This window comes from Spea bombifrons, chromosome 1 (genome assembly GCF_027358695.1).
Source record: "Spea bombifrons isolate aSpeBom1 chromosome 1, aSpeBom1.2.pri, whole genome shotgun sequence".
Taxonomy (NCBI): domain Eukaryota; kingdom Metazoa; phylum Chordata; class Amphibia; order Anura; family Pelobatidae; genus Spea; species Spea bombifrons.
This window is the reverse complement of record NC_071087.1, coordinates 107,451,936-107,467,523: the sequence shown is the minus strand read 5'-3', so window position 1 is coordinate 107,467,523 and position 15,588 is coordinate 107,451,936. Positions and strand designations below refer to the sequence as shown.

The 15,588-nt window shown below is 37.4% G+C and overlaps 1 protein-coding gene across 1 annotated transcript in view; it reads left to right on the top strand.

The window, feature by feature from the left end:
- The window catches only part of AUH (AU RNA binding methylglutaconyl-CoA hydratase), a 90,453-nt gene that overhangs the window by 48,849 nt on the left and 26,016 nt on the right, over window positions 1-15,588 (top strand). Inside the window, exon 6 of the mRNA XM_053467825.1 lies at window positions 1,659-1,715. Coding sequence (XP_053323800.1) covers window positions 1,659-1,715 — 57 coding nt within the window. The remainder of the gene's footprint in view (window positions 1-1,658; window positions 1,716-15,588) is intronic.

Genomic DNA, 15,588 nt, shown 5'->3' with positions numbered 1-15,588 from the left:
AATAAATAACATCTGGGAACCAAATGAGAAAAACCTACAGAACGTTCTCTATGAATAACGTTTGGTTGTATTGTAAATGTTTCATTTCTCTCTGGCCAGTAAACCTCAGTCGCGTGTTTCTAACTTTATGACTATTTAGGTACACGACACGCCAATAATAATTGGAAAGACTTGTCACACTTTTCCGGACCATGCCCATAATAAGTGGCTTGGGACCCTTGTAATAGAACGCTCTACCCCTCTTCTTTATTTGGTGACAACTCACCGCCATTCTTATGAGAAAACCTCCTTTTACATTACACATGGTCCTGGAATAAAGATGAACAAGCAGGAGTAATAACATAAATTGGACCTTTGCACTTTGCAGCTGTCCCTGGTGTCAGATTCATTGGTTGAATGGTAAATGGATATTCAGCGCTCTTATGTTTGTAATGCTTGAGGTTTATGACTTGGAGAAAAGCTAAGGCAGCTAGGGAATGTACAGTCATCAGATTGTTTCTCCACCCACAAACCTCTATTTCCGTAAAATATATTTCCTGCTGTGTAGCTGTGGCAGACCATTTAGCCAGACTGAACTTTGAATACATCATTTGCAGTTTACGCCACACAGGGTTATATCATTTGGCGTGGCCAAATCAATGAAGGCCCTGGCTTTGAATGTACATGGTGTTGTCTGTCTCTTTAGTGATGTACTTCAGTGATCGACAGTGACTAATGCAGGAATTGGTGGGTCTGTGTTACATCGTAAGAGATGACTAATACAGCAGCATATCTGGAAATACCCTAAAACCCCACTTTCACAGAGAAATGTTTACCATTAAAGGGGAACTGTCCTTTTGCCTGCCAATTAGTGGCATTATTTTAGACATATTTAAGGCAGCAGTGTTTTTAATGCAGCCACATAGTATACCTTTTCTTTCTTTATGCCTTTCCTTTTTTTCCCTCAGACATCCTGGTAAAGGGGGAAATCTTGACTCTAGTAATGGTTCATGGTGGCTCCAAACTGCCGGTGTCATTTCATGCCCCAAACCACTTCCTGCCTGCCTGCACCCAACTGCTGGCAACGGGATGCTTATGTTACAGTTCATCTGGATGTAAATGTGTCCAGTCACAACTAAGGCTTTAAGAACAGGCAAAATGTACATTTGAAATATGTATATGTATATGTTATTCCGCACCCCTAGGGACTAAACTTCTGGACACATTTCATGTCAGGAGATGCTGTATCACAAACTCAGTTTACAACACTGTTTGAAGATAGATTCTGAGGAGAAAACTCTCCAATGCAGTATAGGGAGAACATAAGTATATGCCATCTGGGAAAAACATTGGTTTGTGTTTTGAAGAGATCTCTTACATAGTTTTCAGAGAAAAAAACAGGAAGGAACAAAAATTTAATATTAGGGCAACAAGAAACTTAAATCTACCTGTGGACTGTTTTATTTGTAGTTATGTCCCGATGAAGAGTCTAACACCAGTAATCAAAACACACAAATTGTTTTTGAGAGAGACATAATAGCTCAAAACCACTGTTTTGCGTAAAATAAACAGCTCCGTGGTTGCAAGCTCAAAAGCTGAAACCACATAATGTCCAATTTACCAAGGTCAGTGATTATTTTTGATCCTCTTATTTACCATGTTTTTTTATTGTCTTGCAGCATCATCAGCAAAAATGGGTTTGGTTGAAACCAAACTGGCCATCATTCCTGGAGCAGGTATGGTTTAAAAAATGAGCAAGCCTATTCAGAAATGATTTATTTCATAAATAAGAAATCACCTGGCTGTTGTGTTCAGAACTGCTATATTGTTTCTGCGGAGTTCTCCATATTATTCACGTTTCACCTTCCTTTCTTGAATGCACTCTTCCGTGGTTTAGTTTTCATCTTGGTATAAAAATGACTAATATTTTCACTGATTAGCCTAATGAAGGTTTACACGTATACAAGAGAAGTTGCATATTTGAAACACTAGACTTGGGTAGATAAAAGGTAGATCTTCCACGGATGAATGTGTCTACAGCTGCTGGGGAGCTGTTCATGGCCTAAGCATGATTTAGATTGGTGTATGTTCCTCACGATGACATCTCAGTGCACCTTACTTTGGGGATTTGACAAGGTAGTGTTAGATGACTGTGTGGGAGTATTAAAGATTTCAATGCAGATATGAAATGCATACAGTTTTATCATGAGTAAAAGTAAAAGTAGACAAAGTAATGTTGATTTAGGGTGAGTCTGACTGCCGAAAGTCAAGAACGATTTCGTTTCACTTTGAGGTGCCATTTCTGTCTCAGTGGATTTGTTGCCTTTTTCTGGATCAGCTAATGTGGTTTTGCAGAATGGTTGAACTTGATAGACTATATATGTCTTTTTTTCAACTTAATTAACCATGTAACTATATGTAACTATATGTAACTTGATATTTCTCAGCATGATGAAAGGTGAACCCCAGTGTGCTTCTCCTGCAAGCTGAGCTGACCCTATATAATACATAGTTTGGCTATTACTATACTGTAATTTGGTAAACTGTACGGCTTGGCAGCCACTTTACTAGTGTACAAAATGCTAGTTTCTCTTCAAAGAGGAATGGATATGTGTTTATTATCTGTACAGTAGCGATAGTCACTTTCAAGAATTACATTTTATTCTGTTGTCAATGTAAAAAAAAAGATATTAGAAATGTAAATGCACATCTTCACAAAATGTGTTGCTTTTAAGTGAAGCATATGATATAAAGTAAACATTGCTTTCTGACTAATCTTGTCATACCCAGATATGCTAACTTTCGTTAATGATTCAATGTGTTGGTTTGATCACCACCTGGGATTTTTGGATTAAATAGACTTGGCACTTCGATATGCAATTTTTTTTTCTAGAGTTAGTTGCTGTCAATAAATATTGTTTTTGTACACAATTTATGGTTTTTTTTTATGTGTGGACTTTTCGGTATCCACTGGCGCAGAAGAAAAAGATGGTTAATGCTGGACAGCACTATATATGTCACAGTTCCGTGAGCTAAATGCATACATTTTTACGAAATAGTTTTTTAAGGTGTTTCCTAAATTTGACTTTCAATACAGCTTTTCTAGTGATGACTGAATCACTATCCAGTTCTAACAACTTGTACTCATTTGCCATGTGTGCATGGCAAAATCCAACACAAAAGTTTTCTTTTCTATTTTTTTCGTTGACGATCCATTCCATGGATGAAAGTGCAAAAACTCTGCATAAAATCACTTTTCAAACAAGGTCAGAAAGATCAGTCATGTTATGACCTTACTTCATTTATGATTATATATATATATATATAATACTTGAGCAGAAAGTAACTTCCTGTTTTGATTTTGCTTCCTGTTTTGATTTTGCTTCCTGTGATACAGCGTGATGAGTATTCTCTAAGTGTACTTGTGTACTGGTTTTGGTAATATGAAGACTGGTTGCAGTCCCTATCCATGTCTCTATGTATGCTTCATACTCATTAAACGGGCATTCCAATGATCATATGGTTATTGCACTGCCTGGTCCCTTTCAAATGTATTGGGACATTTGTAGAATCCCCATATGCATTTGCCCCTTTCCACACCTTCAGCTAAATGTTGAACCGTCACCTCCAGTTAGATCTACCGCTGGCTCGGGAAACCCTGCGAGCAGTTGGACATCTGTTCACCGGGGGGAGAGATCTGATCATGTAGTTGAATACATGCTTCAAGCAGCCAATCAGTGGCAAGAATAGTTGGACCCTGGAGCAGGAGAGCTGTGTCTTCTGTGACAATTAAGGGCTTTAATATATAATATATATATATATATATATTTTTTTTTCCCATTTTGGAAAAATGCATGTTAAAGTAGTCTTATTTTTATGTGCATTATTTTATAGTAGGTGTGTCAGAGGCATTAAACTGTCCCTTTAAGTTAGGATTGACTTTGTAGGAATTTTAAGCTTTTTTAAACCAATAGATGTACCATAATATATAGTGGTGACAGCTTATAAAACAATATAATTAATGCACTATAACAGTTTGCAAACCACTAAGCAGCACACATTGTAAAGTTCTGTTAATTCTGTGGTTTGTTCCATGTTGTGGATCACTTTGTTCTTTCCAATTAAAATAATGTTTTGGGCATAATCCGAGAGTTTGCACATGTTTTTTTTCTGTTTTGTGACTTGTCACAGTCATATACACAGTAACCACAGCATTTAGCATCTGGATTTCTTCTCTTCTGTATCTACTCAACGTATCGATATGGTACGTTTTTACTTGGCCGAAGCTGAAGAAGACATTACACTCTGCACATAGTTATGAAATGACAAAGGCAGTGACCCATAGTTATAATGCGATATTCACCATCCAAGCAAAGTACACGTGATTTATAATTAGAGAAAACAGAATTTTATCAGTACAGAAGCTGGCTGTTTGAACATGGACATCATTGGCATACAAAGTGATCCTAAGTCTTAATATTCCATTTCAATAAGTGTGCATTGAGCTGCAGCATGCCTGTAGGAATACAGAAATGCTTCTTTGTTGCTATCTAGTTCTGTAACAACATTTAAAAAATGTAGCTGCTGTGTATCTTCTGATTCGTTTCCTTATCAGTCATGGATTTAGTTAAGAGGGCCATGAAACATTGTAGCCTTTCTCCCTGTCACACACCCATAGCCTGCTTGACCTTTGGTTGCCCTGCTACACGTGTGCATCACAGTACTCACATTTGGGTAGGAAAACTGCTGAATGAATAGCTACAGATTCCGTGGAATTGTTTCATGCCGCTCGCATCTCAGTGGAATTTGCATTTTATTTATAGAACAGCTGTGTGTCTTGTATATTAATGGCCTTATTATGTAGTTCTGTATCTAACTGCCTCCTTAGTGAGCAACCTAGCCTCTTTGTTCGTACTCATCTATATGTTTTAATAGTAGATGACGCACAAGGCTTTTGTTTGTCCATGCTGAATGGTCTGATGTGAGACAGTATCATTTTCAGTCTTAGACACCCTTTTCCTTGTTAAACAGTCTTAGCGTAGCTATTGTTTCCTTTTGAAAGCTGGCTTTACTGGAGCCCATCACTTTCATCACATAGGAGTTGAATCCTGAGTTATTTTTGTGATCTCCCTGAAGCTCAGCCTGTGTAGTTGTGACAGATGAAGTCTTTTCATCTGGAACTGGAATGATGCTGACATCTGCCACGCAGACTCCTTGATTGTATGCTCGTATGATGAAGTGCATGAACTAAACGGATGCACAGAAATGCCGCGATGAACAGAGCCTGGCTCACTCTCTTGGACGCCAAGAGTTAACAGATGCCCCTGGAAATTATATGCAGCGACTGGTCATTGTATTCTAAGCAGACATGAAGTATGTTGTGTGCTGTGTTTTTCTTACAGTAAGCCGCCTATTAATAAAACGAGTACAAAGAAACGTTTGGTTTGTATGTAAAAGGAAATAACAGAGGTGTCAGGGAGATAAACGCCCTCTACACAACAGCGAAGGACTGTGTGGTGGAACAGATGAGCAGATATGTGTTCCTTCCCTTCGCAATTGCAGTGAGGTAACCACATCCAGACAGTGCCTGTATTCAAGGCAGGTGCACTTGGAATTAAAGTGGATCTTAGAAATCACATTTGCAGTCATCTAGTGAATGGCTTTAATTAATAAATGGTCGCATGTAGACATGAATCAGTTACTGACTTCATCAAACACATTTTAATCTTCACATTTTAGAAATGTTGCCTTTGGTTTTCTCTTAAAGGTACACTCCAGCCATCTTATATACTTGAGTGCATATGATGGTTGCATTGTCCCTTTAAATTTCTGCAGAATCCCCCAATATGTATTTGCCCCTTTTGACACCCCCCCCCAGCAAAATGCAGTAGATTTGTTCAGCTGATAGTACATGTGATATACTCTCTTGGAACGGGCTCTGTACTTGTTTATAACAAAATGAGAAGAGTGAATCAGGATAGAGGAACCTATTAAGGTGCTAATAATTTTTATAATTAGCACTGTAACAGCTGTTTTAGAAACCCACTCGCCACCAACATGATCAGCTACAAAAGACTTTCCATTAAATCACCTGGTAAAAAAAAGTGGTTTAATGCTCATTAATTATTAGTATTATTATTAGTAATATTGAGGCTAGTTTGCCTACACCTCCTTTTAAGTTGTGTTATTCATATAATTAATTTTACGAGTATTTTGTACTGGAATGTGCACATTTAATGATTTCTTGTCATATTTAGAAAGAAAATACTAATATTATCAGTCTTATTTAGGAAAGATCTCATTTTACTTACTCCATATGGATATTCCTCTTAATAATAATAAAAAAAAGATTCATAAAATCAATTTATTAATATATTATTATATAATTATATATTAATATATTATTTGCAAGTAAACTCTGTATGGTAAGGGGTATCATCCTGGGCTGAAATAATGGCACAAGTTAGTTATCAATTCCATATGGAGGAATATTTTTATTTGATACATAAAAACTTCAAAATATCCCCTTGGGAGAGAGTCATGAAAAAAGAACTTCCGAAGAACACTCGTTAAAGGATTCTTTGAAAATCTACCCAAATGGGAACTTTCCCCAATCAAATATGTTGACCTGATTGTACTTTATTGGTATTTATATTTCTAAGTGACCCATGTGACCAATTATTTTTATTGTGAGCTGTTGATTTATGTACTGATGATAGACTTCGCTATTTAGAAAGTGTAAAATGTATTTGTGCATACTGGATGGGATCCTCAGAGCTCTTTAATATATGGTAGAAAGTGATTTCTTGTTATGGGACATAAACATTGTTGTTCTTATGTTCAGCTATGTCCCATCTTAATAGATATATATAGGTTTGTCAATGTGTTTCTTAAACAATGTTCATGGCGATACAAAAAGTTATTAAAACAAAACATCATCACCAGTTTTAACTACCCTGACATAGCAGCGCTGCTTTAAGACAGACCTAATGCTGTGGGTAGTTCATCATGTAAATTTAGGCAATGATGTTGAACTAGACACGTTACGGTCTGGTGTTCTGTTTTCCTCAGGGCTTCCTAAGAACACTTATCGTGGGGAAAAAAAATCTTAAATAAGTAAAAAAAAAATGTTCCCAGATTTAGATTTCAAACTCTTGTTTTTAAAAGTGAAGCTATTCTGGTTGTCTGCTCCCTGAAGGATACTTATTATTTGTTTCCCACCCTATTGGAAAGTAGGTCATGGTTTTTTGGGCTTGTATCCAAGGCAAGAAATTTATTTGGGGCTCAAGGCAGTGTCTAGAAATAGTGATGCAATGTCAGCAAGAGCCCTTTTCATTTCACAAACATACTTTCCACTGCCCTGGAATTAATGTATTCGTTGACCTCGTAACAACTGCAATCCGTCACTAGCTTACAGAAGCAGAAAAAAAAGTGTCTGGAAACGGTCATGGTCACCCTATTAGGTGATTAGTTACAGGTCTCTTATTCAATGGCCTTTTTTTCCCATTTTAATCATATTGAAGAACTTGGCAGCTCATCAAAACTGTGAACAACCAAAAAGGTGCAGCGCAAATGAATCGAGTCCAAATCGAGCAAGAAAAAGGAGGGAAGAAAGATCAGGCAGGTGATTGTGTGTCTGCTTGTATGGAAGAAAGTGAGTACAGCGGAAGGTAAGCCCCCAAGCAAAAGCTTTGGCGAGAACAGGTAAACAAAATAATGTGCTACAGCATTCTGGAACCATGTGCCACTAACAAAAAATAGCAGTTGTACGAGATGTACCAAGAAGGACCTAATTGACCCCGCAGATTTATATGCAAAGCATAAGATACGTTGGAACCAGTTCACTGCATTATTTTCAAGGAGAAAAACATGTAGAGCAAGGAGAGAAGTCCTACTAAAATTCTCATGAAAGGAAAAAAATAAATCTTTGTGATTGTGTTTTGATTAATTTAATGTGGTTTACCCTGTTCTCTCCAAGACATAGGTGCGACTGAGAAGTTACAGAAATTCTGTTGGCAGCGTTACACCAAACTTGAGCCAGTGGCCTAGTTTCTACTGTGAAAGCAGGTCAGATAGCATAACATTACATAAACATGAAGATAGAGTCTTTGCCATCTGTTAATACGGCACAGAGCAGGTTTTTTTTTAAAGGAAATATAGTTTTGCTGTTAAATAATAATAAAGTATGAACAGGGACAGGGAGATACAATTTCGACACTGCTTTGTTTCCAGGGCATTGTCAGCGTGATGTGACCTTCTCAATAACAGCATCGCTTTTATTCTATACAGGGATAGAATTGCTGATTGGGGGGGGGTCATCATCTACAGACACAATCCAAGTGTCCGCTCATCCTCACTCACATGCGTTTTACAGATTTTCTGGGTATTTGCAAATGAACTACAGTGTAGTGTGGTTTAGCACCAAATAATGAATGTTATACGCATGTGTTCTTCTGCTGCCCTATTAGCCACATGCCAGATTAGGCTGCGGGTCGTCTTCATTGGACTGCAAAGAAATCGCGCTGATTTAAGACTGCTTGGTGGATTACAATCATTTTAACATTTACTATATCATTTACAATTCCATGACTGTGTAAAAGCAGGGAAAACAAGCAACTCCAGTAGGTTCTCTACAAGTTTTTAAATAGATCAACAAAGATTGGAAGACACGTTATTGCATGTTAAAATTAGAGTGCGCATCATGTAGGCACAATGTCAGCGTGCTATTTAGAAGGTCTGTCTTGGTTATATGAACGTAGCTAGCACTGAGCAGGATTTCTCTTTAGGGCTATGTTCATAGCAAGGTATAATAAGATTCCTTGGAAGTGACAGGTCTAAGACATAAGGCTGCTTGAACGGTATTAAAGACGATCTTATTTCAGTGTCACACAAGTATTTTAACATTACCATTAAGCGGGCATAAGATCTAAATGTAAAAAATATAAAGATGATAATGCACAAACAAACATAAGCAGATTGATCAAACTTGTAAGTGTTTTGTAATGTTTGTCATAACTATGTGAATTATTACTTACCAAAAATTAAGAGCAGAAAGGTGAAAGGGACGGCAGGGAGTTTCAGCATGTAGCCTTTATCAAGAGTCATTCCAAAACAACAAAAATGGTTTGAAAATGTGACAAATTAAACCATAAAATGAATATGAAAAAAAATATGTATTCTATATCTGCAAATGTTAATTGAAAGATTAGATATAATTGGTGGTAAAACTTACACAACTTGGGAAGGAGAAAAGAATTTATTACGCGTAGTTTGAGTCCTCTGTCCTGGCAGTTATTGATATTGCAGTAGGGAATAGGCTTTACGTTATTTAAGCAAATTTGTTACTTCGCTACAGAAACACATGTAATTGTATTGACACATTTAAATCAGATATAATATATAAAGGGCATTCCTCCCATTAATTCATCTCTCTCCCATTAACTGATATTGGCCTAGTGGTTCGATGCTAGCAGGTACAATACACATTTGCTGCCGCTCGCTGGGCAATCAGGTGACCGCTGACTGGATGTAAGCAGCTGCCTGCCGTGTAAGAGCATAGCGGGCAGTCACACATATCAGGCTGGTGTTTGTAATATATATATATATATATATATATATATATATTGTGGATTGCTTTCCATACGGTTCAGTACCACCAGGTTGTATGGAAAATCATTTAGTAAGATGTTTTGACAGAGAAGGGTAATTTAAAAAAAAGCTTAACCGCTTAACTGCAAACCAGCCTTGAACAGTGATATAGTTTGCATGCATAATGTGTGGACGTTCACTCATTTTACAACCATATTCCTTCAGCAGTTCCCACCAAGCTGCTCGCATGCATAGGGTAAGAGCAGTCAGATTCCCAGCAATATGTTTATAAAAGCATTTTTCATAAGCCTATATCAGGGAGCTAACTAAGGAGCGCTGCCTCGGGGCTGGGATGTAAGGTCAGGTCTAAAGCATTACTAATGAGATCAAAATGTGGGCCATAGACAGGAAAGATCAGAGGGCAAGCCTACCACATGTGAAAGTATGTGCCAGGGTGGCCACAACCCTAGCAATATTGATTCTGGAAACTGGGAAAAAGACGGGAAATTCTGTATTACTTGCACATGGTTTTATAATGTGATTTAGGTTGGGTTTCTCTAATTTTCATTGTGTTAATCTGCCTACATCTGTCTACAATCTATAATGCATGGGTACGCATGGGTAAGAAGAATCACGACGCAATAAACATATTGTAAAAATGGTTCAGTCAAAACGGTGGGAAAATCCGCTGTAGTGAAAGGGTTAAGTTCCTGCTTTAGCACTGACCATGTGAAATGTCAGAGGCATGTGCGATGCACGACCATTTCCACGAGGTAGCATTAAAATGAGCTGAAGGATGTGTGTAGGAGGAAGGTTTTCCAAGAACTAACCAAGTTATGCTGCTGGTGTCATTTAAGTAGCATTCATCAGCGGCTTCCCGGTAATCATTCTGCGTATATAAAGTTATATAAACCTGTTGCACATGCGTGACTATTATGCTACTTCTTTCTAGAGAGACATAAGTGTGCCCGGTCGCTGTAAGAACATTTCTGATGCAAAAACTGGTTCAAAATACACTACACTCTAGTGCTGATGTATCGGTGCTAAAAATGATCCTTAAATAGATAAACCCCCAAAAAAGGTGGATTGTTGGAGGGTAGAATTTATTTCTAACACTATTAGGTGTATGTTGGAGAAATGCTGACCTACAGCTGTTTATAGACAAATATGATCACCAGCCAGCTATAGCCTAAGTATCATAGTATACTTAATATATATATATATTTTAATGAAAGAAATGTTCCTTGCCGACATGTAAACAGAGGCCCTTGAGGACCGCTGCGACAGCATGAAACGTCACAAGGAAATTGCCTCTTTGCCCCATCGTTTGTTGCAGCAGCACGCCAACAACCGAGGCAGCCTGACTGGTGGGTGGTAGAATCATATGATCACCACTGTAGCCAATCACAGGAATCGCTTTGTTCACAAAGTTGGATTCATCTGTTAATCTGCTTCTCGGCCTACTTTACATGCATGGTTAAGCAGAGTGAAACATATCGTGTAGAATGTATGAAGGTTTTTGAAAAGAAGAAAATAGAAAAATAATAAAATACACAAAAAAAAAACCCTTCAACCCCTACCCTAAGATGATATATTAGTCTGTCCTAGTATGGATCTGAAACTGATGCAGTGACTCTTTAATGTGGAATGACAAAGCTTGCGTATAACAGGACTGATATATTGTGGCACGTGACTTACATTCTCTTTTATAAGAAAAGAAAAAAAAAACATGGAAATATTTGATTTCTTACAAAAAGTAATTCAAACCTTATATGTGTGTATGTACCCATTGTACAGTGCTGCAGAATATGATGCCGCTATATATATATATATATATATATATATATATATATATACACACACCTTTTCATTCGTTTGATTTTTTTTCTTGTTTATACCACAGCTTTGTTTTTCTGTTGCTGTCTTTTGTCAGGAAGAAAAACAGATGAGTAAATGTTACAGATATTTCCAACGAAGGCTATTCAGATATAAAAATACATATTGGTGGGCATGTCGAAATGTTCCGTGTAAAGGACTTTTCAAGGTAGCTTATCGACGTTGAAATTAGTGGAAGGTAACCATCACACATGTTATTTTCTTCAATCAAAAATAGATGTTCCATGAATTTACAAATAGCCCTGTTTGTACTTTTTTTTTTTTCCTTTCCTGGAAAACCCCATAATAATTACTCAAACACATCACGATAAATTACCTGTTCTGGAAGAGGTCAGTCTATATGATTCTAACATAAATAATCAGCGGGTTTCACTGCAAATGGGTAATTGTATATAGACAACAGGACTAGATACATGCCTGTATTCTGCCGGCCATGGCTAGTAAAATTTTACTAATGGCACCTGTTGATCATTATGAAAGCGTCGCCTCCAAAAACCTAAAAAAAATCATACTGACCTTAAAAATGTGCCTGTGTTTTTTGTTTTGCTTTATCTTTTTATTCTTGTTCAGTTTACAAGAATAAAACAGCAAAAGCCAGCATGATGCATGGTATTATACTTGACCCCGTGCGGTCTTTGTGTCCTTACGCTGGAGTCTTTGGTTGAACTTGATGCCTTTTATTGCGCCAACATAGAAAATGCACTGAGGTCACATAAGCTTTCAGGAACTCTGAGATCTCCTTTATTCCGACAGATTTCATGCTGCTGGAAATTAAATAAAAGTTGAATATCAAAGTTCACTCTGGTTTCTAAATTTACCTTGAATTTCCCCAACCCTGTTGAGCCATATATGTAATTTTATATACGTGATGTGTCCATCTCGGGCCATGTGCTGCTAGGAGACAATGGAGCCCTTTCGTTTTGATTGCAGTTGGAAGGTGAGGTGTATTGGCCGGCGTTGGTTTGTTACGCGTTGATCCTTCTTGTTAAGTAGCCGTTAGCACTTGTATTTACTAAGGATCTTTAGAGCACTGAACACAACAGCAGCCTAATTAGAGAGGTTACACTCAGAAGAACACACGGCACATACATTTATTCTACATAGTTGCTGAGCCCATTTGTTTTTATGCAGCCACCCAACCTCATGCACCGTGACTTTTATCATTCAGGATCTGGCGATTATATTGTGTACTCACCAGAAATGCCCTGAATTTTAGACACTGTATAAACTCATGTACAGAAGACTGTATACGTGTTGTTTTTCCTGTGTAATGAAGGAACAGAGTGTGGCTTGCAACACCTTCTCAAACAAATCGCCCCTTCAGATCTGTCACTTCCCCTTTTTTTTTTTTATAATGAAAAACTATATAATTAGGTAACCGCTTCCTAATTATAAAGCCTGTTGCTATTGCTGGGCCTTTACTGCACCAAAAGCAATAGCCGTAAGGTTTTTTATTACTGTGTTTTTTTATTACACATGTTTTTATTATATTATTGTTTTTTTCCAATGGGGAAAAATTTAAGACCGCCTTTCTTCCAGGAGCTTTGCCATTATTTGGGAAGTATAGATCAGGGCCTCTTTTTTTTTTTGAACAATTTGATTTTGTTTATTTACAAAATACTGTATGGCCCTTGGATCTAACCAATCCATACTGTGACCCTTGCAAACAAAGCCTTGTACGCTCCATGTCCACGGTCCTAAGATCCGATTACTGCAGTGCATGATGTTTCTCAGACAATGCTAATTGTACGCTTGATGTTTTTTTGTGATACAGAGATCAATACAGCTTTTGTATTTGCTTTGTGACAACTGTTATTTTGGACCTCACATCGATAGCGTAATTATTGTATTTGTAAATTTAACCCCTTAAGGGTGGACATAGTAATAGTATTTCCCTGCAAAACCAGCATGTAAATCTGATTATGAAATATTACGTCCTCCGCTACCGTCATCCTGCCAGACCAGCAGCAGCCAATAGGAGGCATTTCTGTGCATGTGATTGCTCGGGGAGCCAATCACATGCAGGTTGCCATGGGCACTGTGTGTCTCTCTCTTCCTCAAGCTGATTGTGAGGCATATAATAGTGCTATGGTGAGTTCAGAATCATTTAAAAAAATGTAATTCTTATTGAATGGTCAGCAGCAGCTCTTTTTTAACGTAAAGAGTTAATTTTTTTTCTTTTATCTGTTATTACCTTATGACAGTAGATAATAATAATAATGTATTATTGTGGGTAGAGCGACATCATGAGAATGTTGTTCACGCTTTTATATACTATCAGTGACATTTATTGTCAGAAAGTTCTCTGCATAAGAGGCCGTTTCTCCGCTGTGACTCCTTTATTCATTGAAACTGGCAACGTCTCTCACTGAATCACAACTCGCTTTCATTACAATGATGGAAAAAAAGACAAAATGGGTTTAGAGTTCCTGTAAATCATCTTACTAAAAGTGAGCTATCCAAACGGGAACGTTTACTGGCTTTTCAGAGCTGTGTTGTTATATCTTTCTCGACGAGCGAGCTGTCGCTTATTAGCAGGTGTTTATTACACGACATATGCTTCTTCATTGCACAGGAAACTGGAAGAGGAGTAAAGGAACCTCAAACTGGCTGTTATTTTTAAACAAGAATAATAAACTAATATGTTTGCAGTCCATGTGTTTTTGTTTATAATATTCTTGATTTACGCGCAGATAAAATGATATTCCTAGAAATTGCTTTGCGAGCCAGTAAACTTTCAAAATGTTTTCTCATTTAGGATAAAGGCTTGGATTATGACAAATAATAACTTGGGTTTTCACAGCAGCAAAAATGTGCAAACTAGATGGTCTGAAGGTTTTTTTTTTTTGCCCTCAAATTCTATTTTTCTCCTTATATTCTTAAAGCCCTTTACTATATTGGGTCTCGCCTCTCTCTGTGTTGTATGTGGAGTTTTTATTGTGTGTGCTGTGAAAGACAGTGACGCCTCGTCCTAGTAAAATAGCGCAGCATTACGGTAGATGTTCATCATATTCAAAATGTCTAGCCTCATCCATGTACTTAGTTTCTATGCTTTCTATGTATATGCACTATTTGAACCTGTTGTGCTTTTAGAATTGTTCTTTTATAAACGTCTGATGTTGTCTGATAGTGAATCTTGTTTACTTAAATAAAAGTAAAAAATAAGCTTGTGGACAGTGATAGCCCTATAGAATCTTTTTATGTATGAGCTTTCTGAAAGCAGAACACAAGCAATACCCAAGCCACCATGTAAACATTACTACAGCTTACTCTAAGTTAGATTTTTATTTCAAAACGCAAGTTTGTAGCGGGGGGTCTATGGTTAAGGGCAGCCGATATTCAGACCAGGGGTGGTATTTGTACAATAAGTAGCGGAAAGTTGACAAGCTGTCTTTTATTTCACCAATTTGTCAAGCCTTGCCCAAGTGGTTCATTATTAACAAAAACCCCATACGTGGGTAAATCTGACGGAACTGAGAATTAAGTGACAAATCGCTAGACTTCCACTTATCCGAAAGTTGGTTTTAGCTGTATTAAGCTGTAAGCTCGTGTGTCTCGTTGCGGCACATAATATGCAGCGCTAGAATATTTTCGAAGAAACTTGAGACTGTGCTTCGGAATTGTCAGACGTGGTGTTTATATAATGACTACGTCAACAGTTGTCATGTACAGCTTGTTACTGAGATCAGCCTGTCCTGGTTATATAAAATACATCAAACTTCAGAACATTTTAAACATCTAAGGTTTGTTTGCCTCCTGTGGTACATCTGGTAGCATTCTTCAGATTGTTCTGGGGGGGGGGGCGTTCTTTGTGCAAGAAGAGAAAGTTCTAAGTTAAATACTTGAAGGAATAGGGAAATGTACATGACAAAAATTACATCCCCACTGTCAGCTTTGTGTTTTGTTGGGTTTTTTTTTACCTGTAAATACATAATTACCAATTTTAAAATGTTATACGGACAGGTTGGAATAATTAACCAGCAATCTCATCTACTTCCTTAGGTCCATAGATTTCCTCTACGTATATCCTATATGGAAATGTTTGTTTCAAGGAGCTCATGTCAATTGCTTTACAGTATCATTCATATGTCATTAAAGATATTACTATGACAAATAGGATTAAAG